Here is a 24,976-nt window from a genome sequence, read left to right on the forward strand (position 1 = left end):
GGCTAATATGTTAGCAAGAGTATTTAACTCATAAATCCACATTGCGGGCACAACTAAAGAGAGCATGGTTGTTGCAACAAAGAAACACCGCCACAAGAACTTGATGTATCGCCTTCTCTGTTTCTCATCGGCATCCCAAGGCCGCAACTGATCATTCAGAAATGCTTTAAGCATCGTTGGCAGCACAACTTGTGCAACAGACAGCAGAGCTAGAGCTCTGTATAGTAGAACAACGGATCACTAGCCATGCAATGCAAGCTATTTTTTTTGTTTTTGTTTTTGTTTTCGTTTTCAAGAGCAGATCCATGCATGCAAGCAACTTCTTTTGCATGATACTTTTGGAAATTTATTAACTAATGCAACAAAAATAACATCTCAATCTTGTTGATTGATCATTTCTCAAGTGAAAATATCATAACTGTAAATTTATTTACTTCTTCCCAATATACACTTGAAAGTTCAATCATATTTGGGTCCTCTTCTAATGCTTATAACACCATAATCCAAAACTAAGACTAAATATACCTCCTTAGATTTTAAAATAAGAGGATGAGATTAAAGCTTACAAATTTCAATAAATATTAGACAAAATATCAACAAAAGGGTAATATCGTCATTATGTTATCATATGACAATTTTCGTAGGTTTTTTTAATATTAACATGGTGTATGTAAAATATCAGCAATATAATATGAGTATATCAACACAATTACAAGAAATATCAATACAGTTTTATTGATATTTTACATACATTATAGAGATTTTAAATACATTATATTGAGATTTCTTTTTGCATTTGTTGATAAAATATGTTTATCAACATGTACGAAAATTGAAAAATAAATTATCAAATTTCATCACCCGAACATTGTCGGAACATATGCAATTGAAATCTCGTTGGAATCCTTATAAAATTATCTTTAATTTGATATTTTTTTGTGAAAAAATAATGTAAATCAAAAGAGTTATGTTAAATTAAAATTTTGAGATGATTTTAATAAAAGAGGATTGACATTAATATCCTTTAATTTTATTTAATAATTATTTAAATTTAAAATATAATCTACTGATCATTATATCAACCGTTAAATCTTCTAATCTAAAGCTAAAAAATAATCTTAATTTTGAATTGCTAATTAGCTACCAATTGAATCAAATTTGATCACATCCCTGTAATAAAAATTGCTATTTTTTTAACAGAGATATAAAGAAAGGGCTTTTAAAAATTCAGTCCATTTTAACAACAAATCCCATTAATTCTTGGATAAAAAAGTGATTCACGTCTCTTTCCTATACACTTGTCCCGAAAACTGAACAAAAATACTGCTAGGAGTTTTTATTAATTGTTGTTTAATAGTATTATTTATATTTTGTGTGAGCGTGTAGGAACACATTTTAGTTATACAAATACAAAATAAAGATAGTTAATTTTGTTAGATACACAAATTGATAATAATTACTATTCCCAATCAAATGGTAATAATACATCGAAATGATCATTTTTGACAAAACACATAAACACACGATTCAATCATTCTATTTGTGGCAAACACCAATCTACCTACACAGAATCTGGTCCCAAAACCTTTTTAAAATGTTTTTCAATTTCAAGTCAACCTAGACTAAAAAAAATCCTAATGCAAATTATTATTAATGATCATTATATTTTATATATAATGAACTATAAATGTGATACTAAGTCTCAATAATTCATTCGATAAGCATAATATACAACAAAAATAAGAAAATGTGCTCATTCTTTCTTCATAGATAGGGGTATTATATTTTGCATATTTTGGTTTATCCACGGTGGGAGGGCTGCGGCCCTTGGCCCGGAGTCAGCCAGGAGCGGCCCCCCACTACGGAGGCGGAAGGGAGGCACGGCTCAGGGGGGTCAACGAGAGAGGGGGGCGAGCACTCGGCCTGGCCGAGGCCCTTGGGCGCGAGGCGCGGCTCGCCACTGCAGGGAGGCAAGAGGCGCGGCGCCGCCCAAGTGAGAATTTTTTTTTTCCAGTTTTGTGCTAATTTATGGAGAGGAATTTTGGAGAAGATGAAGTGATATGGAGAGAGAGGACGCCGGTTATGGAGAGAATTGTACTATACATTAATTTAGCATTAATTTAGGAAACAAATCAATCTCTAAAACTAAATCCCTATTAAATTGGTCAACTTTTTAATTAAAGAGTGTGATTTCAATTCACATCCTAATTAAAGAAATAATTAAAATTTAAATATTTAATAAATATATTTACTTGTAATTGTCAAATTTTTTAAAATTAATTTAGTTTTTTTAATTATTATAGTCTAATAATTTTTATTCTAGTTAAATTAAAAAATATAACAAAAATGCAAAAAATAAATTTTAATTTGGGGTTAGGGGGCCACCATTGCGGTGGCCATGTTTTTAAGGGTATGGCCAAGTTTATTGGGCATGCCCAAGTTTTGGTGGCTTGGGCATGCCCAAGGGAGCCACCATTGAGGACACCCTAAAGAGACCTTTCATTCTTGGCAAGGTATGTTTCCAGATTTGTATTCAAATTGGAACAATAAGAGAAATAAGTATCCACAGTGGGAGGACCGCGGCCCAGGCGCAGCCCCCAATACTGAGGCGAGGAGGCGGTGCGGCCCAAATGGGTGGACGAGAGAGAGGCGAGTTCTCGGCCTGGCCAAGGCTCTTGGGCGCGAGGCGCGGCTGGCCACTGCACGGGCCGAGAGCCGCAACCCTGTTCATTTCCGTTTTTTTTTAAATTTCGTAAATTGTTTATAAATATTACTTCTTCCCATTTTTTAATCATTCTCAATTCTAAACCCTAAATTGCAATCTTTACCATTTTCATACTATAAAAAATGCAAGGTGGAGATGATTCTCCCGGCTATGGAGAGTTGGGATTTGGCAACTTTTCGTCTTCCCAGCCGTGGAGATCGAGTCCCATCCCCCCTCCAAACCAGATGTGGAGTCCGCAATCGCTGCCGCCGTGGCAACAGACACCCCAACACCGGGGTTAGTCCTCCTCTCATCCGCAGAGGACCGTGGGTCGTCCCCAATCGGGGTTCGGCGACTAACAACCCAATATGGACGAGATCAACAACCCTTCTTAGCAATTCCAATCCTCCTAAATCCAATACACTCAATCTCCTCTATTTGAATCTGATAGATTCACGTGGGAACAAATTATGGGGACACCACCAGAGACCTTGACATCCGGTAGTATGGATATGGGGAGAGGAGGCGGTGGCGGTGGGAGAGGCCCCAGTGGTGGGGGGCGAAGCCAAGGTGGTGGGCGAGGCGCCGCCGCGACGGAGAGCAGGGCCCAGCGGAGGTGGCGGGCGAAGTGGTGGGCGAGGCGGTGGAGGTGGCGGTGTCGATGGCGGTGGAGGTCGGCGGGCGACCTTCTACAGCAATGAAGAATCCCTTGCTGTAGCCAGGGCCTGGGAGGCGGTCACGACGGATTCTATAGTCGGTACGGATCAGACCGACGTTTGCTTCTGGAAGCACGTTCTAGATGTGTACAACTGATTCAAACCAGATGGGAGCATCGAGCGTACACATAGCCAGATCCGGAAGAAGTTCGGCAGGATCACTAAAGCGTTGAAGAGGTTCAGTGGCATATACGAGACCCAATTCCGCCTTGCTAAGAGCGGCCGCACCGAAGCCGACGTACGAGCGTTGTCGTATCAGTTGTTCAATACTGAAAAGTGGCCCAAGTTCACCTACTGGGACGAATACCTCGTTCTGCGAGACTGCCCGAAATTCAGGTCCTCATCGACAAAGAGCCTGCCCCTGGTGCAAAGCGGACAAGACTCGGCGTCACCGGCCACTCACATGCCTTCGACCTGAACGACGATGCTTCGTCGGAGGAGCCTGATAAACTCGTAGTTTAGCAAGTGTTTAGGATGTTTGAAAGTGCTTAATTGAGTGTTTTGTGTCACATTACTTGAGTTTTCATCTATGATCCCCTACTTTAGTGTTTTGATAAGTTTGTCGAGTTTTTATAGTCAAAATAGGTGGAAACGGACGAAAATGGCACCAAAACAAGGGGGTCGGGCGTTTTAGTACATGAGACCGGGCGTTTTGCCTCCCAGGTCGGGCGTTTTTCAGGTCGAAATCGCCCGGGTCGGGCGTTTTGCCCTAGGTCGCGACTTGAGAAGAACGCCCGGTCGGGCGTTTTGTTACTTAAAAATCGCCCGGCCGGGCAATTTACTCGTATGCTGATTTTCTTCTATTTTTCGCCCCGGGTATAAATAGGACCTAGGGTTCGACTCCAGCATACTTTCCACACGCCCCAGAAGCAGTTTCCACCCTGGAGAGCCAATTGAAGTGACGAAGAGTCTAGTTCATCAACAAGTTTGAAGACGAAGATGATTTGCCCATTCAATTCACCTTTGGGAGTATCTTTATTAGTTTTCATATGTTCAATTCACTTTCTATGGATTTCTCTAGTGGATTTGCATTGAATATGAGTAGCTAAATCTTTTGTAGAGTTTTGGTGATGACTAGTGACTACAATGAATACTTTTGATTAATTCAAGGACTTTTGATTACCTATGCTCTTATGATTTCTTTGTTTCATTCTTGTGCTTTTTCAATTCAATTGCTTAGCTACCAATTGGGTTTGTTGACCTAGTTTTGAGTAATCGAGAGATACCTAATTAGGATTGATAAAAGAATGAACAACACCTAGATAATTTGCATTCGAGAGAAGGAATTCTAGGGTGAGGGCTTGAGCCTTTTGTTTTAAGGAGTTAGTTGTGACGTATTAGAAGGAGACTTCAATATTAATGATTAATCAACTGGTTAAGTGCACTCGAGGGAGGGCTTAGTCTAGACTAGTGGCTTTCCTAGTAATCCTAGAGACTTCAAATGGGTAATCGAAGTTGTTGAGTTGTTCACATCGTGTTCGTTGTAGTTAGATCCAAGGCTCTACCTTGTTCTCTTATTTGAAACTCGTCTTTTGTTGCGTGCTTTTATCTTGTTTATGTTTAATTGTTTTTCAAAATCAAAACCAACCTTTCCGGATTCTCTAGATAGTAGTCAAAATCGGTTCGTGGTACTTGAGTTGCACAATTTGTCTCCGTGGATACGATACTCGTACTTGTTTATTGCTACACTAGCCTTGTACACTTGCGGGTTATTCTCGTGTTTAAAAATAAATCGAGTCAGAGCCCCCCTCGACACTCTCGCGGCGTCCACGTCCACAGGACCAGCGTGCCGCAATCTAGGAAGCTAGAACCGCCTCCCAATTCTCCGCTGCGAGTGCTACAGCAGTGCCCACACCGAGGGTGGTGTTGGCTCATACCCTAGAGGTGCAGATGATGAAGCAACTTCAGGATAGCCTGGCCTTGTACGATAAGTCGACAGATCCAGACACCAAGAGGATGTACTACGACCTCATTATTCGACTGAGGTCGAAGTTGGGGTGGGCCGAAGGGTCGCAGACGGGAGACGCAAGCGGCAGTGGGGGCGGTGCAAGCGGCAGTGGCGACGGTGACGGCAGCAACGGCGGTGGTGAAGATGTGATGGATTCCGATGACGACACCAAGTAGGCAGGCGGTGGCGTCATTTTTTTTATTGTTTTTTAAAAAAATCGTTGTATAATTTTACCCTATCTATAATACGATGAAAATTTGGTTTCAATTCACTCATTTTTAAAGTATGCATTTTTTTTTTAATTATTATAGGCATATAATTTTTATTCTAGTAATATTAACCTATAACAAAAAATTTATGAAAATAATTTTAATTTTTGAAATATAACAAAAAATGGTGGCCCGGAGGGCCGCCATTGTAGTGGCCAAGTTTTCATGGGCAGGAGCAAGTTTGTTGGGCATGCCCAAGAGGGCCACCATTGTGGATATCCTTAACAAAATACGAGATACATCTCAACACTGAATCTTATGACAGGGGAACAAATAATATCTAGCAGAATAGACCACTGCATGCAGCAAGACATCCTTGGCCTCCGCAGTTGAAGATTTGCCACAGTTACTGTTTAAGCAAAAAAGAAATCATCCATTAGGTATTAGTCTTTGAACAAATGCATAATATTACTAGCTTGAAGGATGATAAATTGTACATCACAAATATCATCATCTGTTTTACTATGATAACCCCAATTTTTAGTAGCTATTTTTTGTTTAAATTTATTACCTAAATAAATAACTACAGCCCTAACATGGTATAACCCCTGCGAGTGGATTAGATTCAATTTCACATGAGATATGCAACCAAAAATTTTTAAAAAAAATTAAGTAACTGCCCAATAATGAAAGAAAAATGGACAAGTTGGGCACAATACCAAAAGAACTAAGCGGATACAGCTCCAATAATCACTCTATTAAGCACTCTATTAAAGCAAATGCAATATCATCAAATATTAAGAAACACAAAGACGAAGCATAGTAGCAAATGTAGAACAGACAAAAACCACTCTTCTACGGGTTTGTGTTCGTGAGCCTCACCGAATCAATGAAGTTATCAGCAATTTCTAATAGAAGCTCTTCGACTTCATGGTCAGGTTTTACATTTAAATCCAACTGTAACAAACAAGAGTATTAATCAATCATCATATGTCATATTCATGCCCCTGTCCCTTAAAAGTTAGATAAGCAAGCAGAAACTTTTTGATATATCTCAGGACAATATAACACAAAACTGATTCTTGTGACCAGAATAAGCATAATTTGTGAGGGATACGAGTATTAAAAAAGAAAACTCGCAAACCTGTGACACAAGATCTTGTATCTTTCTCTTCCCAAGAAGTTGAATACCGGCTTCTGTGCCTTGGCTTGAACTGCCACCTGGTGTAGTTGCTCCTGATGCAGCAGCATCTGGCTGTGATCCAGTCAAACTCACAGATTTCTGGCCTCCAGGCCCAGCGATTCTCGGTGACTGCTGCTGGTGGAAATGCTGCAGTTGTGGAGGCTGCTGCATCGGTGATTGGGCTTGTGTTTGCTGCTGTGCTATTTGAGACAAATGCTGTGGGTTAATGCCTGCTGAATTTTGAAGCAACTGCGAAGAAGCTAATTGTTGCTGGATGAGGTGTTGCTGTCTCTGTTGTTGAATATGCTATGAAGAAGTGTTTGGGGAGGATATTGGTGGCTTCAACATTGATAGCATTCTGCATCATACCCAGTTGTCTATTCTGAGCTAGCCCAGCAATTTGACCACTCATAAACGATGTCCCAGCAATTTATTAGCAATCCTAACATTAAGTGATGCATCTTCGAACAAATAGTCAACATGATCAGCAATCCAACAGAAATCTAATGCATATTATTCAAATTTCGACAAACTGGAGCTCACCGAGCAACAGCGAGGCGTTCGAGAATGAAGCGCTGAATGTCAGCCAAAGACATTCCGAGAAAACTTCTCCTCATCGCTTCAGGAGTCACAATTTTGACATCCATCTGCTCGCACTCTTCAGCTGTATAATTGAGTCGAGCATCAGCGAGGACGAGGCGCCGTTGCACGCCACAAGCTTCAGCTCCGGTATCTCAGCCAGATTCTCCCAAACTGCCCGCTTCAAGCTCGGGCAGATGGGGAGGCCGCCGGCAACACCGATTTGAGTTGACGACGGCGTCCATGCGGCGGCATTTTCAATTTACATACATTCACCATTTTCAATTTGTTGTAAATTAATTGAGTTATCCATCGGCGGGGGACTGGGAATTCACAATTAGGTTTAGGGTTCAATCGGATTTGGGGGAAATATATTCATTGTATTTAAACAAATAGCACTTCATAAACAAAAGATTAAATCATATAAATACGTATGTATACTAGTTGGACTTCTATGAAAGCGGTACTTCTATGCAAGTCACAATTACATACAACAAAAAAATTGATTTTACAAATTATGTTTATTAGTTTTTGGTTTCACACATTATATTTTGGTCCATGTTTAAAAATTTTGATTTGACAAATTATGTTTATTAATTTGCTACAGAGTAGTTGTCATCGCTAACAATTGTTGATTGTTTCTCAAGTGAAAATGACAAAACTATAAATTTATTTACTATTCTTCACTATATACACGTAAAAGTTCAATCATGTAATAAAAATTGGCATTTTTTCACAAAATACCAAGAAAGGGCTTTTAAAAATTCAATCAAATTCAACCCATTTTAATAACAATTCCCATTAATTGCTTGCTTTCTTGCTTTGACAAAAAAATTTAACTCCACCCAAACTTTTTTCATAAATTCATATTCAAATAACTTCAACTTAAAGGTGGAGATGAAATATTTAATCCTAATTGTTCACAATTATTACATACAGCTTCTCTAAATAAACAATAATAGCCGAAAAAAGTTGTTAGATAATTTATGATTACTTTGGAGAGTATAATGTTAATGATTTTGAAGAGTGCATATCATAATCTTTAAATAACAACGATAGCCAAAAAATCAAATTAGGAGCCATGTGTATAGAGGTCTATCCTCTACAATTTTTGTCTTGTGTTTTCTCTCAATAATATTTGGTTAAATCCATCTATATTAATATTAATAATCGAACAATATTTATATAATTGTAATCAATATTGCCCTGCTTGCCCGATATCACGATAACTGGTGATTGGATTTTTATTCCTTTTTCATTGAGATGGTTATTAGTGCTGTCATTTATATTACCACTTAATATGGTCAATTACTCAAGATCTTATGACGATTGTGAAAATCTGATTTCACCCAACATACGATTATTGAGACGATATAGGTGTAAAGATCTCAATAGACCGCGTAAGAAAATGTTGGTTATTTATAGAAGTTGTTTCCTCATAGAATTAAAGTTATTTCGTTGCATATACAATTAACGATGGGGAAACGATTTTTCTTTATTGATATAATATTAATATACGCTGTCACAATAACAATATCTGTAAAATTGATATACTAATGTTTATACACCCCCTTAAATATGGTCAAGGTCTTATGATAATTGTGAAACACTGATTTCACCCAGTATTCGATTGCATGACACAATAATAAAAACATAAAAACTACTATAATTTAAATTTATGTTAAAAAAATATTATGAAATTGGCTAAATTTATATTAAAAAATTGCATTAATGGTCGGACCTTACTATTATAGACAAATAAGTCGCCTTAAACATCTTTCTGTTGTATAATATTAACTGACCGTGTAAGAAAATGTTGCTATTGTTTGTTTCCACATACAAGTAATGATACTCCATCCGTCCCAGATAATTCGTCCCAGTTCATTTTTCACACTCGTTTTGCAAAAATAATAATAAATAGATAAAGTTGAGAGAAAGTAAAATAAGAGAAACAATAATGTAGATAAAACTATTCTCTACATTATTCTCTCTTTTACTTTACTTTTTCTCCACTTTAACTATTTATTATTATTTTTGCAAAATGAGTGTAAAAAAGGAATTGGGACGAATTATCTGGGACGGAGGCAGTATTTCGTTTCCAAAATAATTTTTTACTAAAATATTATAGTAATTAATTCGAATTAAATGTTGGCGCCACAACTCTCAGCTCAAAACTCCAGCGCAAAGAAAAGAAATTGGATGGTGTGTGTTTGAATGTTGAGGTAATCTTATCATCCTTCCTATGAATTGCTAGTTGGTGATGGAAGGAGAATTCTGAGCTGGCGGAGGATGGAGAGAGACCTGCTGCTGTAAGCCCTATATTTTGATTTTGCTCTTCCCTTCCAATCAACACAGTTCAATTTCATCAATGCTTTATGGATTAGTAAATTGAAATTTGGATCGAGTCCTGTTATTGGAGTTTACTTAATTGTTGGGTTCAATTTTGCATTTTCAGTTTTCATGATTGATTTTACTTGAATTTTGGATATCCAAGGAAGGGGGAAATTTTGTTCAAAGTTGAGGCAAAACAAAGGTGATAATAACATGGAGTCTCAACATCTTCAGTAATACAATACCATGTAAGAAATCTCTGTCAAGGTTTTCTGTGAATTCCAGTAACTCAAGCGAATATCAAGGGGCTTTATGTTAAAACTTTTGGATTTTCTGCAGCTGAATTCCAAGTTCTGAATGGCAGTTCACTTGAATCGGAGCTAAGGAGGTTTCTTGGTCAGTGTCTGAAGCTCAAGTCGATTCCCAGCTTCGGTAATTTGTTAGTGAAGGTAGTGATTTTTCATATAAACTAGTAGTAGTAGTCAGATTCTAGTCACAGTATTTCATAGAAATAGAACAAGATAATGTATTTCTTGTGATGCAAAAAGCAACATAATAATGTAACTGTTATCTCCTTCTTGTGCTAATGCGGTGCCCTATGTCTTTTCTGTTTCTTTTTTATGGTAATAGGTCGGAATTTACTTGGTGCTGTCTGGAGGAAAATAATGATAAGCAGGATCTGATACATATTATCTTACAGTGGTACCCAGAATTGAAGTATCTTGCCCTAAAACTCATAGGTCTGAATGTTTCATATTCAAGAATAACTTGTCAATGTTGTTTCACATTGTGAGGAATAACCGCATGTGCTTGTCAGGTTCAGTGATGACTATCGTCTTTCTTTCTTCTTCTCTTTCACCTCTTTGATAGTTTATTTTTGGTGGGGCTGGGGTTGTTTGGTTATGATGTAACATGTACATTAGAAAATGTACTCATATATTTGGCAGAGGTTGCGATGATTTTTTGCAGTCCAATGACTATGAAAATGCTGAAAGTATTGGAAAGTAAGTATCTGTGTGGTTACTGATTGAATGCTCTCTTTCCATATTACTTGAGTTCTTATGTTCTCTTAACCTTTCTTACCAGAATTATTTTGACAAAGAGTCTATGGAGAATGTATTTTCTGGTTGAATGGTGTTATCAGATGCATCAGCCTGTCCTCCTTGGGGTGAAACTGGAGGGGGGAAAACAACTGTATGTAGTTGCTCAGTATCATGAAGGATTCCAAGTTACATATACTGAATTGTCATCAGTTGCAAGTTTGGTCTCCTGCTCTGGACATGTAATCTAGGTCTTTTGGTTTTCGGGCAATAGATGTTTTTGCATCATTCTCTACATCAGCCTCAAATCGGTTGAGATTGCTAGTTTGTGGGGTGTTGTAGGGCCTGAGACTTTGTATCCTGTTAACAAGCCATGTAATTCAGTTACTGCTAATTGATGCGATTTTATTTGACCAATAATGGGTTGTGTCCATGTATTGGTGTACACAGTTTTACCATTGTTTTGAACTATGGGAAGGAATCAAAATCTGAGTTCCGGATACCTTAACAATTTCTGCTCTTACAGCCGAATATTTAAAAAAAAAAGCCATTTGTTGAGCTCCGTAGCTCAGTACACACACTTAAGAGAATTGCTTGCTCTGTTAAGTTTAATGAGCCTGTACTATTGGTTGGTGAAACAGGCACTGGGAAAACTACCCTTGTTGAGTAAAAATTCTATAGTCCATCCACACCAAGGTGGCAAAATGACTTGGTGTATCTCACCAATAAATCCTTGACAAATGGAAATAACATGCCACCTCAATTAAACACCTACTCACTAAACTAATGGTTAAATCAAGCCATCCGTTAATTTCATTATGGAAAGTGGACAAAACTATTAAATATGGTAATCAGAATTTACGTTCCATATACTACAATTTATATGTGATTGGCCTTATAATATAGTAGTAATATTTTATACATAAAAAAGTAATCATATACATTACTTTTCATGTTAAAAAAATAAACTATACCGTCCTATTACAACTCTCTCTTTGATAATACTACAATTTTGGAATTTTATGGGTATTATCTTTTTTCTTGTTTTATACATACATAGATAAGTATATAAATAGAAATTATGGCTATAACTTATATTTTGTCAGCATATTAAGTTATAGTTTTCATTATATTTTTGAAAGAATGTAAAAAAATCAAAAAATAAATAAATAAAACAAGAAAATATAAATATCAAAAACAAATTATTCTTATATTATTTGAAATAGAACAGCTTGAAGATGACCAAAAAGTATAATCCTAGCAAACTTACTCAGTAGTAAGTACATAACAAATTTCTCTTTTTCATAAACAAAAAGAAATATTTACTAGTTCAAAATTAAAGCTATCACAAAAATCTCTCAAAAATTGTTTCTTCATATTCTAGCAACCAACAAATTACTCACTTTCATAAACAAAAAGAGACATTTACTAGTTCAAAATTAAAACTATCACAAAAATCTCTCGAAAATTATTTCTTCATATTCTAGCAACCAACAAATTTCTCACTTTCATAAACAAAATGAAACATTTACTAGTTCAAAATTAAAGCCATCACAAAAATCTCTCGAAAATTATTTCTTCATATTCTAGCAACCAGTTCAAAATAAGTTTCTCCAATCCAAATTAGTTTTCTCAACTTGAGATAAAATCAAGGGGAACAATCACTTTGAAACATGATTTGAGATGCACATGAATCACCTTGATAACCCTGCAAAGCCAAAAAATAAAATAAATGTATATCTAATTACAAATGAAGAACATAATAAAAATTAAGTAATATATCTTCTTATGAGTGAAAAATATACCTGAGTCAGTAATGAAGTAAATGAGAAAGGCTTTCCATGAGCATGTTGAATTGGCATCATATCAGATGATATGCCCTACAAATTTTTACACCAATACAATTATGATATATTTATATATACATATAACCTAATAAATAATTTGTAAGCATACGTACCATGTTTTGGTTGCTTGGATTCATGTGGAAATCTACATTCAACATCGGTGTTTGCTCTATGGGAGTCACGCCATGAACTGGCTGCAAATGTTTTCTTCCTTTCAAAGAATTGCTCTTCCTTCGCTTCTCTATAGCACTTTTCATTCGAGAATTTGTCACTCCCTTCAACTTTCTCTTAAGAGGATCAAGAATCTGAGTTGAAGCATGTTGAGGGACATCATTATCCTGATTTCTCATGGTGTTGTTTGTGCTCTTACAAACCGAGGAGACATAATTTCTAATCTCAATATCAAGCTCATGGAGTTTCTTTTTTGCAATTTTAACGGTTTCAACATCATGTACACTTAAGCTCATAACGTCAAAAAATTGACGCATCAACTCCTTAAGATGAAAAGTTCTTGACATTGTCAAATCGAAGGAGCATGAACCACTGTCGTTACGATGAACTTCTCGTCTTGCACTTTTTGTCCACCTCTTTAGTATGTATTGCATAGGAATAGCAGTCATATTCAAATGATTATTCATTACCGTCAATGCATGGCAACATAACCATCCCAATAAATCAAATAACCTGCATGTGCATGAGATGATAGCATTATTTGAATCAAAACTTACAAAATGCTCTGCATGACCTAATTCCCTCCTCAAGGTGCAAGTGTAAACTCCGCCTTCATGCTTAGAACTTGTCACATGCCATGACAATCCTTGAAAATACTCAACTTGAAATTTTTTGAATATCTTCAAAGTATACACTTGTGCCGCTTGCCTCAAAATACCACAATCCACACCGATTCTTGACACCCCTCGAGTACATTCAAAATCATCAGCCACTTGATTATCACGCATCTTTTCTGCTTGCTTCTCATAGTATTAACAAACTCGGTTAATGTCATTGTCTTACAAGACAAATGTTTGAAAACATTATTCGTGCTTTCACTTCTCTGTGTAGATCTTATGCCGGCCGAAAAACTAGCATGGTTAAATGCGGGGCACCATTTATGACGCAACGAGTACAAATTACACAACCACTTATTTTCCCCAACATTCCATTCTTCACATAGATCTCTCCAAAGCTGCTCCATCGCATTCTCCATTTCAACTTCATACAAAATTTTATTGAATTTTGTCTTAAATCGAGAATCCGAAAGAAGATGCGAAATATGTTGGGTGGCATTTTTAGAGATATGCCAAACACATAACCTTGCCAATAGCATTGGCCATTGCACTATCTTGATCAGTGAAAATTGTTTTAGGTGCCTTGCCTCCCATTGCCTCCATGAACGTCTCAAACACCCAAATAAATGAGGTTATTGTCTCATTTAGCATAAAAGTACAACCAAATAAAACATTCTTCCAATGATTATTAACCCCCACAAAAGGCGCACATACCATGTTATACTTGTTTGTACGATACATCGTATCAAACACGACAACATCACCAAAGCAATCATAATCTATTCGTGAAGCACTATCGCACCAGAAAAAATTAGTCATTCTATTATGGTCATCTACCTGGAACGAGTAGAATAGATTACTTCCAGAAGCTTGTAAAGACTGTAAATGTTTCAAAAGGCTTTGACAATCTCCTACACTTATTAAGTTCATCCTTTTTTATTGTAAAAAATTTCTACAATCCTCTTTTAGTAAACCCCACATTTTGTGCTCCCCCCGCTTCATTTGTTAGGTAAGAATAAGCATCTGTAGCTTTTATCCCAAAATCCACCATAGTATTAAGAATGCTTCCCTTCGTTTCCGTTATCTTGCGACATGATCTAATCAAATGCTTATGATTATCATCAACAAAAGGATGATTATGGAAATCACTAAATTCAACCACTTCCCAAACATTTTCTTCGATATGAAATCTAATGCGAGCCGTACACCCACATCTTTTTAACGATCTTTCAGTTTTTCTATCATCTGAGGGGGCAAATTCTGAGAATCCTCACAACAGCATAGAAATATACATCCCCGAAGCTCATTTTTACGGTTATAGGTTTTCTTACCTTTTCTAATCTCGAATCCCTTGTTGAATGCATATGCATTATACGCCTTGTATGCTTCTTCTTCATTTGCAAATATCATTCCAACTTTGAAAATAAATTCAGTCTCCATGACCCGCACGTATGAATCAGCTGGAATTTCTATCAGAGAAAAAACATGTATAATTAATACTACAAATTTACGGAACCAAAAATCCTACTATTTGCTAATTAATTCAAATAAAGGATTCACTATCATATCTTTATACTATAAAAATGAAATTATTATATTAATAAAAGAATATCAATTATACAATCAAGAACAAGGAGTATTTTTTAATATCTATTAAATACATAAACAATAACATATCTCACTAGCTATGCAGTTAAACAAACAAATACGCATATACACCGTATATTATAAAGAAAGAAGTATACATAATATAAAAAGGGAGAAATACTTACCCATGGAATTCAAAAGGATGGTGGTGACGATTTCTTCTTTGTATTATTATGAAAAAGAAGAATGAAAGTTCAGTACAGATAAGAATATTTGTGTATTATGAGGGAGATATGTTATATAGACATAAGAATATTTTATATTATTAGAGAGATACTCCTATGTTATATTCATATATATTAGGCACGCAGATTATTACATTTGGTGATTACCACCATATTTAATAGTTTTGTCCACCTTCCATAATGAAATTAACGGATGGCTTGATTTAACCGTTAGTTTAGTGAGTAGGTGTTTAATTGAGGTGGCATGTTATTTCCATTTGTCAAGGATTTATTGGTGAGGTACACCAAGTCATTTTGCCACTTTGGTGTGGATGGACTATAGAATTTTTACTCATATTCATATATATTAGGCACGCAGATTATTACATTTGGTGATTACCACCATATTTAATAGTTTTGTCCACTTTCCATAATGAAATTAACGGATGGCTTGATTTAACCGTTAGTTTAGTGAGTAGGTGTTTAATTGAGGTGGCATGTTATTTCCATTTGTCAAGGATTTATTGGTGAGGTACACCAAGTCATTTTGCCACCTTGGTGTGGATGGACTATAGAATTTTTACTCCTTGTTCAGACACTTGCCACCAGGCTTGGTAAGAAACTTACAGTTTTGGTGTGTTGAGTTTAGAACCACTCAGTGCTGATTTATAAGTATTATTTGAACCATATCAGTGCTGAGGTTAATCCTTATTTATAACTTAATTTTACCAAACATCTAAATAAGATAACTCACAATATCTTAATATACCAAACACCCAATACATATAAATTAACTAATAGAAACTATGATCATTATCATTAATTATATCATGTCTAGTCGAAAGCTACCAAACGGCCCCTAAAAAAATATCCGCTCCTTCAGCCATTCCATCAACTCCATCTCACCTGATTCAGGGGTCTCCTCAGACTATCCAATCAACGCATTGATATTGGCCGCTTCCACGTCTTCCACTAGGAAGTTATCTTCTTTATAACAATAACTCACCAAACAATATGCTACAAAATTCCCAGCACTCACAATGGCTAAGAAAATGTAATATGTGCTAAGGCGGTGACTATCTTCTATGAATTCCGGCAACCATTTGGGTGGCACTGTGAGAATGCAAAGTATGCTCACAAGCCCTCCTATCCCCCTCGCCAACTCTTCAAATACGGGCCCAAACCTCAATACACTGTTGGAAATCTGGGCTCCGTACAATGATTTGAAGGCATCACCTGACAGCCCTGCAATGGCTCCAAGTAACATATATTGTGGGGTAAGACAATATACACTCCAGTTGGTCTTCATCTTTGAAGCAACGATGCAGCATGGCACGCAACAAAGAATCCCTACGCCAATTCTGACCAACTCGAGCTTTTGTTGGCTGTATCGGTTCACCTCTCCAAATTTCCCGATGACATAGCTGGAGAATGCTGCGATCACAGAAGCCACATTGTCCAACAACATGATGTGAAATAGATTAGATGTGAGGCCCTTGGCTTGTATGATGAAAAACATGTTTCCACTAGCTAAAACCAGGCTTACACCGATGAAACAAATCCACAACTGAAGCATCTTAAGAAAATACTTCACTTTGGTGACTTGTTCTACGTTGTTCGTCGCTGTCGTGTTGTCTAACCACATGATGGAAGGTAAGATATGCGGGGACTTGTGGTTAAAAGAATTGTGGCCAAGAGTGTATCTATCAAAGATTTTATACCTGCACTGAAAACCATCTATGACAAACTTGAACACGCTAAGGAAAATGTCTGGAATACATAGTAGAGTACCTAAATCCACATATCTACTTATCTTTGTGATTATTACTACTCTCTATGTCCTACCTTATATTACACAATATTTTTCGCACATGTTTAAGGCGTGTAAATTTCATTATTGAAACTTTTAGTGCTCGCTCGTTGGAACATGTAAAACACATCACCCATTGTCTACGTAAAAAAAATAAGAAATCTGCATGTATAAAAAGATTAGATATCTGCACGTAAAAAAAATTAGAAATCTGTACGTAAAAAAATTAGAAATCTGCTCATTGCATTATTTTAGTTTTTTTTTATAATTCTCAAAATTCAGATTTTATTACAAAGAATAATATAGTGTTCAACTTCTTGTAGCTAAAATACACTTAAGACATGTTTGTTTGACGGGAAAATAAGGTTGACAAGGAAAATGATTCATGTGAAAATGTATTCTATGAATATGATTCTAAATGTATGTGTTCTTTGAAAATTGATCGTTTTTTATTGGTGTACTGATAATTAAATGAGTTGCGTGAGTATAGTTATTAAACATAAAATAGCTAGGAAAATAGGTCATTATTCTATGGAAGGATGAAATATTATTTTTTTAAATGTTTGGACATTGAAATAAAGAATATGGAAAAGGATAATTCAAGAGACTACTATTAGCATTTCGTCTATAAAAGTGAACCACACCTAAACAAAGTCAAAACGAACATATTATTTGAACCCATAATATCATTCAAGAGACTCTACATACATGATTCAAACTATACAGCAAGAGTGTTTAAGATTTTCCTATATACAAGAAGAGGGTTCGACATATGTCCAATGTCTAAAACAAGGCTAAGTGGGGTGAAACAAAGCCATAATGGAATCATGCTACGCGAAAACTTTGCAGTTCAACGTTCTCAGGTGGGGCGACCATGTTGTAGTGTCTGTAACAGGACAAGAACACCATACAGAAGAATGCGGTTACCAGGGCTAATATGTTAGCAAGAGTATTTAACTCATAAATCCACATTGCGGGCATAACTAAAGAGAGGATGGCTGCTGCAACAGAGAGAAACCGCCACAAGAACTTGGTGTGTCACCTTCTCTGTTTCTCATCGTGTGGAACGCCTCATCCAAGTTCGAGAAGAAAGCTACTATCCGGAGGTTGTGCTCATCCTTCCACGCATTGCTGATATAAGATGTCAGCAAGTCAAGAACCATATTCTCCACCACCTTGAACATGAAAATGAGGCATATGCGTTTTTAACCATGTCAACAACACAAGTAAAAAAAACAAAGCAGATTATCTTGCATGACATTACCTAAGATGAAAAGCATGGCTTTGTTGAAGAACAAGTAGCGTTCATAAAGTTGTCGAAGTTTTACGAGCATTGCCATTTTCACAACAGAGCAGAGTAACTTGTTTTTCCCGTCATTAGCTTCACTGAGATATTTAAGGTTAGGGGTCCTAATCACTGTGATTCAACACAGCTAAGGTTTTGATTCTATTTACTATTAATGTAATTTTCTGTTTTTGCATGTCATTTGTATGTGTTCTTTGAAAATTGATATTGGTGTACTGATAATTAAATGAGTTGCGTGAGTATAGTTATCAAAAATAAAATAGGAATATAGGTCATTATTTTGTGGAAGGATGAAATATTATTTTTTAAAAGTGTAAATTGCCTAAAAAGTCACAAACTTTGGGAAAAGTTTGGTTTTTCCATAAACTATAGAAGTTGCGCCTAAAGTCACGAACTCTATCGGATCGTGCAAATTTCCCAAACTACCCGACCTGACGACATATTTCCGTTAAAAACATATCTCACGTGGCATGCCAGAGATGTGACTTGGCAAGATTTCTGAACTCAGGTAATATAACCTCTTTTTGGTTGATTTCGATAACGCAACCCCAATTCAATCGACGACAAACGTAATCGACAAGAGTGAAATCGTCGACAAACGGTTTAGGGATAAAATCGGCGACGTGTAAAGAAGATTCAATAGAAAAAAGCATAAAACGACGTCGTTTTGTGCCCAGTCAGAAAGTTTGCCAAGTCACGCCTCCGACATGCGACGTGGGATAAGTTTTTAACGGAAATATGTCGTCAGGTAGATTGGGAAATTTGCACGATCCGATAAAGTTCATGACTTTAGGCGCAACTTTTATAGTTTGTGGGAAAAACCATGCATCTACTTTGAGGACCGTTGGATGTTCATGCATGAGGATCAACGGCCAAGAGAGGGTAGAAGGTTGGTTAAATCAGTTGGGAGAGCTGGAGCTAGTTGGCAACGTTTTATGTTATGAGGAGTGGTTAGTGTGAGCTCTTGAGCTAGGACCACAAGCTGCGAGAGGTTGAGAGTTGAGTATATAAGTTGTACAACTCTATAATCACACACACACACACACTAGATTCAAGAAGGCACATCTCTTTCGCTTGATTAGCTTTGTTTTAGCAGAGTGAGATTAGAGGTGATAGAGTTTGATACCGAGAGTTCTTGAGTTGTAATCCATCCTTATACACACATCAATAAAGAGTGAATCATATCTTGCCCGTGGACGTAGGTTTGCAAAAACCGAACCACGTAAAATCTTCTCGCATTGTTTTCTTTGTTCTTATTCAATCACGTCTCAATAATAACAAGTGGCGCCGTCTGCTGGGAACGTTGATCGCGTGCATTGATCGGTGTTTTCTCTTCAAAGATCGAGGTGTTTCTTGATAGATCCAGTTTTCTCAGTTGCTTCGTGGATCATTGAAGATGAGTTCTGCAAGGATCGATGTTGAGAAGTTCTCAGGGAAAAATGATTTCGGATTATGGCGCATCAAGATGTGTGCCATGTTGATCCAACAGTGTCTGGGTGATGCGATCAAAGATGGTGCGGATAAGGGGAAAGAAGTAGAAGATGCCGATGAAAAAGCGGCATTGAAGAAGCAAGAAATGCTGGAGAAGGCTCATAGCGTTCTCATCCTCTGCCTCGCCAATAATGTGCTTTGTGAGGTGTCGAAAGAAACCACCGCGGCTGGGATCTGGTCAAAACTTGATGCCTTGTACATGACAAAGTTCCAAACCGATTGTACATGAAGCAGAAGCTGTACTCCTTTAAATTCGTTGAAGAAAAGGCGATTGAGGAGCAATTGGAGGAGTTTAACAAATCGGTGGATGATCTGGAAAATATCAACGTCAAATTAGAGGATGAAGATAAGGCTATAATTCTCTTGAGCGCTCTACCCAAGAGCTTTGATCATTTGAGGGATGCCATGCTCTATGGAAGGGAAAAGACTATCACTCTTGAAGAAGTGCAATGCGCCCTCAAATCTAAAGAACTGAGGAAGGCCAGCTCAAATCAGGATTCTATCTTCAGCCAAGCTTTGAATGTAAAGGGCCAGAGCAAAGGAAAGAAGAAAAAGTTTGCTCAAAACCAGAAGCCTCAACATCAAAAGCAAGCGGATGGATCTGGGAAGGAGACTAGAAGTTGTCATTACTGCAAGAAACCCGATCACCTCAAGAAAGATTGTTATTCATGGAAGAAGAAGCAGAGTGAAGCAATTGCCACTCAGAATCAGGCTGATGTTGCTATGGAAAATGAGGTAGCTCATGTCATGAATGTGATGGAATCTGGGATTGAGAAGTCATGGATAATGGACTCGGGCTGCAGTTTCCATATATGCTCCAACAAAGGCTGGTTTGAAAATCTTGAGGAAGCTGAGGGCTCAGTGATGCTAGGAAATGATCAAGTATGCTCTATAAAGGGAATTGGGGATATAAGGCTCAGAACAGAAGATGGGGCCATCAAGATCATTACTCAAGTCAGGTACATTCCTGATATTAAAAGAAATCTCATATCTCTAAGCATGCTTGAAATAAAGGGTTTTAAATTCAGCTCTGAAAATGGATGCATGACTGTTCTAAGAATGGGGTAGTGATGATGACTGCTGAAAGAAGAAATAGCCTCTATTACCTAATAGCTGAAACTGTTGTTGGCTCTTCTAATGTTGCTGTCAAAAGTGACCTTGTGTTGTGGCACCGGAGGCTGGGGCACATAGGTGAATCTGGGCTGATGCAGCTGGTAAGAAGGGGTGTGGTGGTGGCCGATCAGGCCACAAGCCCACACAATTGTGAGTATTGCATTATGGGTAAAAGTAAGAAGCAAGCTTTCGAGGTTGGAAAGCACCCTTCAAAGGCCATCTTAGACTATGCTCACTCTGATCTCTGGGGGCTGCACAACCGAGCACCATGGGTGGAGGAAGGTATTTCTTGTCCATCATAGACGACTACTCTAGAAAAGTGTGGATATACATCCTCAAGGAGAAGTCACAAGCTTTTGAGAAATTTAGAGAGTGGTGCCAGGAGATGAAGCTGGAACAAGGCAACGCTCTGAAATGTTTAAGGACTGACAATGGGTTAGAGTTCTTGTCCTCAGATTTTGAAAGGTTCTGCAAGGAGAATGGCATAAAAAGGCATAGAACGGTGCCAGCTAACCCACAACAGAATGGTGTGGCAGAGAGGATGAACATGTCTCTTCTAGAGAAGGTTAAATGTATGCTTTTCTCATCTGGTATGCCTAAGGAATTCTTGGGGAGGCAGTTACTACTGCAGCTGCACTCATTAATAATTCTCCATCGTCTGCCATTGAAAATGAAGTTCCAAATGCTAGGTGGTATGGTAAAGATACAAATTACAACCAGATGAGAGTTTTTGGTTGTAGAGCTTATGCTCACTGCAAGCAGGGGAAATTGGATCCTAGAGCCATCAAATGTGTTATGATTGGTTACCAATATGAAGTAAAGGGTTACAGATTGTGGTGTACAGAGAAAGGAAATCAGAAGATTTTCATCAGCATGGATGTCATTTTTGATGATTCCTGCATGCCTTATCTAAAGGATCAAGAGCAGCTCCAAGATGGTCAGAGCTCTGTGAGTTTTGATTATTCTGATCCAGGTGGAGCTGAGATCTCTGCAGCTGATGAAGATAGAGCTACTCAGAGTGATGGTGTGCCTCCAACTGATGTGGCTGGGGGTGAACAATCAGAGCCAAATCAGAGAACTGACAGTGAGTATATGTTGGCAAGAGATAGGGTCGGAAGAGTAGACAGGAAGAGGCCAGCTAGATATAGTGACTATGAGATGAGTTTTTTTGCCTTATGTGTTGCTGAGATCATAGAACATTCAGAGCCTGCTAGCTACTCAGAAGCTGTGAAAAGCAAAGATAAGGATTTGTGGATCAAGGCTATGAGAGAAGAGATTTAGTCCCTTTTGAAGAATTGGACTTGGGTTCTGGTTAGGAATCCTGGTACTCAAAGGCTCATCAGCTGCAAGTGGATTTTCAAGAGGAAGATTGAGGTTGGAGAGGCTGAAAGTGTAAGATATAAAGCTAGGCTTGTAGCTAGAGGGTTCACTCAAGAGGAAGGGGTGGATTTTAATGAGGTTTTTTCCCCACTAGTGAGCACACTTCCATAAGGATATTGTTGGCTCTGGTTGCAAAATATGATTGGGAATTGCATCAACTAGATGTGAAAACTGCTTTTCTACATGGTGACCTAGAAGAGACAATTTATATGAGGCAAGCAGAGGGCTTCATAGCACCAGGCAGTGAAGGCATGGTCTGCTTATTGAAGAAAAGTTTGTATGGATTGAAGCAGAGTAGTAGGCAGTGGTACATGAAGTTTGATGAGCATATCTCCACTTTGGGCTTCAGGAAATCTCATTTTGATAGCTGTGTATACATCAAGGAAAGGAAAGGGGTTGTTGTGGCTTTTCTTCTCTTGTATGTAGATGATATGTTGGTGGCAGCACCCAATATTGATGAAGTAAAAAAGGTGAAGTCTGGTTTGGAGATGAAGTTTGAGATGAAGGATTTAGGGGAGGCAAGAAGAATACTAGGCATGGATATATTCAGATCAAGAAAGCACAAAGAATTAAGGCTGGTTCAATCTGACTATATCAAGAAGTTGTTGATGAAGTTTCACATGAATGATTCTAAAGCAGTCGGCACTCCTCTGGCCAGTCACTTCAAGCTGAGTATGGATCAGAAACCGAGCACTGATGAGGAAAGAAAGGAGCTCAGTAAGATACCATATGCAAACATTATTGGAAGTGTCATGTACACTATGTTGTGTACTAGGCCAGATTTGGCTCAAGCTATCAGTGTAACTAGTCGATTTATGGCTAACCATGGAAGACAACACTAGGCTGCACTAAAATGGATGCTCAGATATCTCAAGGATGCATCTAATTTTGGTATGGTGTACAGGGCAGAAAGTGATCATCAAGGTGGAGCTCTTACAGGTTTTTGTGATTCAGATTATGCTTCTAAGATAAACGAAAATCACAAACTGGTTATGTGTTTAATCTTTTTGGCACTGCTGTGAGCTGGAAGTCCAGGGCTTCAACATGTGGTGGCCCTATCAACAACAGAGGCCAAGTATATTGCCATTACAGAAGCAGTGAAAGAGGCCAAGTGGTTGAAGGATATTTTGGGGGACTTTGGTGAAAGGCAAGAGGTTGTGGACATATTTTGTGATAGCAGTAGTGCTTTGTCACTTGCAAAACACCAAGTGTTCCACGAGAGGAGTAAGCACATTGATGTAAGAATGCATTTTGTCAGAGATGAAGTTCAAAAAGGAGAAGTAAGGATGGTTAAAGTTTCAACAAATCATAATGCTGCAGATATGTTGACAAAGCCATTGCCAGCCAAAAAGTTCAAGTACTGTCTCGAGATGGTGGGACTCCAGGAATAGATCTCAAGGGTTTATGGCAAGGATCACAAAGTTGATGTCATGTTTAAGGTGGAGTTTGTTAGATATAACCATGCATCTACTTTGAGGACCGTTGGATGTTCATGCATGAGGATCAACGGCCAAGAGAGGGTAGAAGGTTGGTTAAATCAGTTGGGAGAGCTGGAGCTAGTTGGCAACGGTTTTCTGTTATGAGGAGTGGTTAGTGTGAGCTCTTGAGCTGGGACCACAAGCTGCGAGAGGTTGAGAGTTGAGTATATAAGTTGTACAACTCTGTAATCACACACACACACACACTAGATTTAAGAAGGCACATCTCTTTCGCTTGATTAGCTTTGTTTTAGCAGAGTGAGATTAGAGGTGATAGAGTTTGATACCGAGAGTTCTTGAGTTGTAATTCATCCTTATACACACATCAATAAAGAATGAATCATATCTTGCCCGTGGACGTAGGTTTGCCTAAACCGAACCACGTAAAATCTTCTCGCATTGTTTTCTTTGTTCTTATTCGATCACGTCTCAATAATAACAACATTCATGTTTCTTTGTCTATTATCAAATAGAGGAAGAGAGAGATGTACCTGATTGAACTGGTCGATGAGCAAAGCTTGGGTAAGAATAAGTTTGTCATTTGGAAAAAAGAAGATACAAAAATATTTGGAGAAGAAGATGAGATCGAGCAATTTTTTAGCTAGGCTAACAATGTAGTAGTAGTGTTTAATTGTGTGTATATTTGGCATATAAATTTTTCAAATGTCCAAATATGCAAAAATGAGTTACTGTTATAAATGTGTGTAGTTGTGTATGGGCTGATTATAGGATTATTTTTCTTTTTGGAAATAGTAAAACTTTATATATGTGTACTCTAGGAGGCTGATTATAGATCTATTTTCTTTTCTTTTTTTGAAATAAAAACTAAATATATGCGATAGTTTCTTTACAACCGAATATTGCTATTTTCTATGTACTACCACAAGATTAAAGAATGTTGATACAGTAGTATTTTTTTGGATCTGATAATGATTTTTCACTATCTTATTTCTTATAGTACAAGAATTATTATGTACATGGTTATGGTTTTCATATTTTTTATTGAAGATTGTTGACAAACACTTTGTTACATCATAATAAAGAGAATCAAAATTTGAATTAATTTAAAAGTAAATGTGTTATTGTGTGAGGTTTTAACATTAATAGTAGTAGTATTTTAGTATTTTATTGTATATGGTTTTAAATTTTAATAATGTGTTACTGTGTGTGTGGTTATTTATAATAGAACTGTAAACGTATTTAATCAAATTTAATTTAATTCAAAATTTATTTACTATTAAT

At 37.3% G+C, this 24,976-nt stretch overlaps 2 protein-coding genes and 1 long non-coding RNA gene across 5 annotated transcripts; 1 reads left to right on the forward strand and 2 right to left on the reverse strand.

The window, feature by feature from the left end:
* Nucleotides 1–5,722: 5,722 nt before the first annotated feature.
* Nucleotides 5,723–7,726, reverse strand: LOC125204856 (transcription initiation factor TFIID subunit 12b-like). 2 transcript variants are annotated; one of them, XM_048103606.2, is made up of 4 exons: nt 7,304–7,726; nt 6,722–7,221; nt 6,460–6,534; nt 5,723–5,986 (listed from the first exon to the last, which is right to left on the reverse strand). In XM_048103606.2, exons 2-4 carry the CDS (start codon nt 6,929–6,931, stop codon nt 5,984–5,986), a joined length of 288 nt encoding a protein of 95 aa, XP_047959563.1. In that variant the 5' UTR covers nt 6,932–7,221; nt 7,304–7,726; the 3' UTR covers nt 5,723–5,983. The 2 variants fall into 2 exon arrangements, with proteins under 2 accessions (XP_047959563.1, XP_047959564.1); XM_048103607.2 differs by having other exon boundaries at nt 6,722–7,726.
* A 1,788-nt stretch (nt 7,727–9,514) lies between these two features.
* On the forward strand, nt 9,515–11,160 carry LOC125204005 (uncharacterized). 2 transcript variants are annotated; one of them, XR_007173470.2, is made up of 5 exons: nt 9,515–9,648; nt 9,795–9,918; nt 10,010–10,119; nt 10,301–10,674; nt 10,757–11,160. It is a non-coding gene; the product is annotated as an uncharacterized LOC125204005 (long non-coding RNA). The 2 variants fall into 2 exon arrangements; XR_016132333.1 differs by having other exon boundaries at nt 9,834–9,918.
* A 4,924-nt stretch (nt 11,161–16,084) lies between these two features.
* Nucleotides 16,085–18,129, reverse strand: LOC148923528 (protein NRT1/ PTR FAMILY 7.2-like). The gene is made up of 3 exons (XM_089061522.1): nt 18,009–18,129; nt 17,801–17,852; nt 16,085–16,877 (listed from the first exon to the last, which is right to left on the reverse strand). Exons 1-3 carry the CDS (start codon nt 18,127–18,129, stop codon nt 16,085–16,087), a joined length of 966 nt encoding a protein of 321 aa, XP_088917648.1.
* Nucleotides 18,130–24,976: the final 6,847 nt, after the last annotated feature.

The sequence above is a fragment of the Salvia hispanica genome, chromosome 6 (genome assembly GCF_029641045.1).
Source record: "Salvia hispanica isolate PSC_SH4W2 chromosome 6, Shi_PSC_v1, whole genome shotgun sequence".
Classification (NCBI taxonomy): Eukaryota; Viridiplantae; Streptophyta; class Magnoliopsida; order Lamiales; family Lamiaceae; genus Salvia; species Salvia hispanica.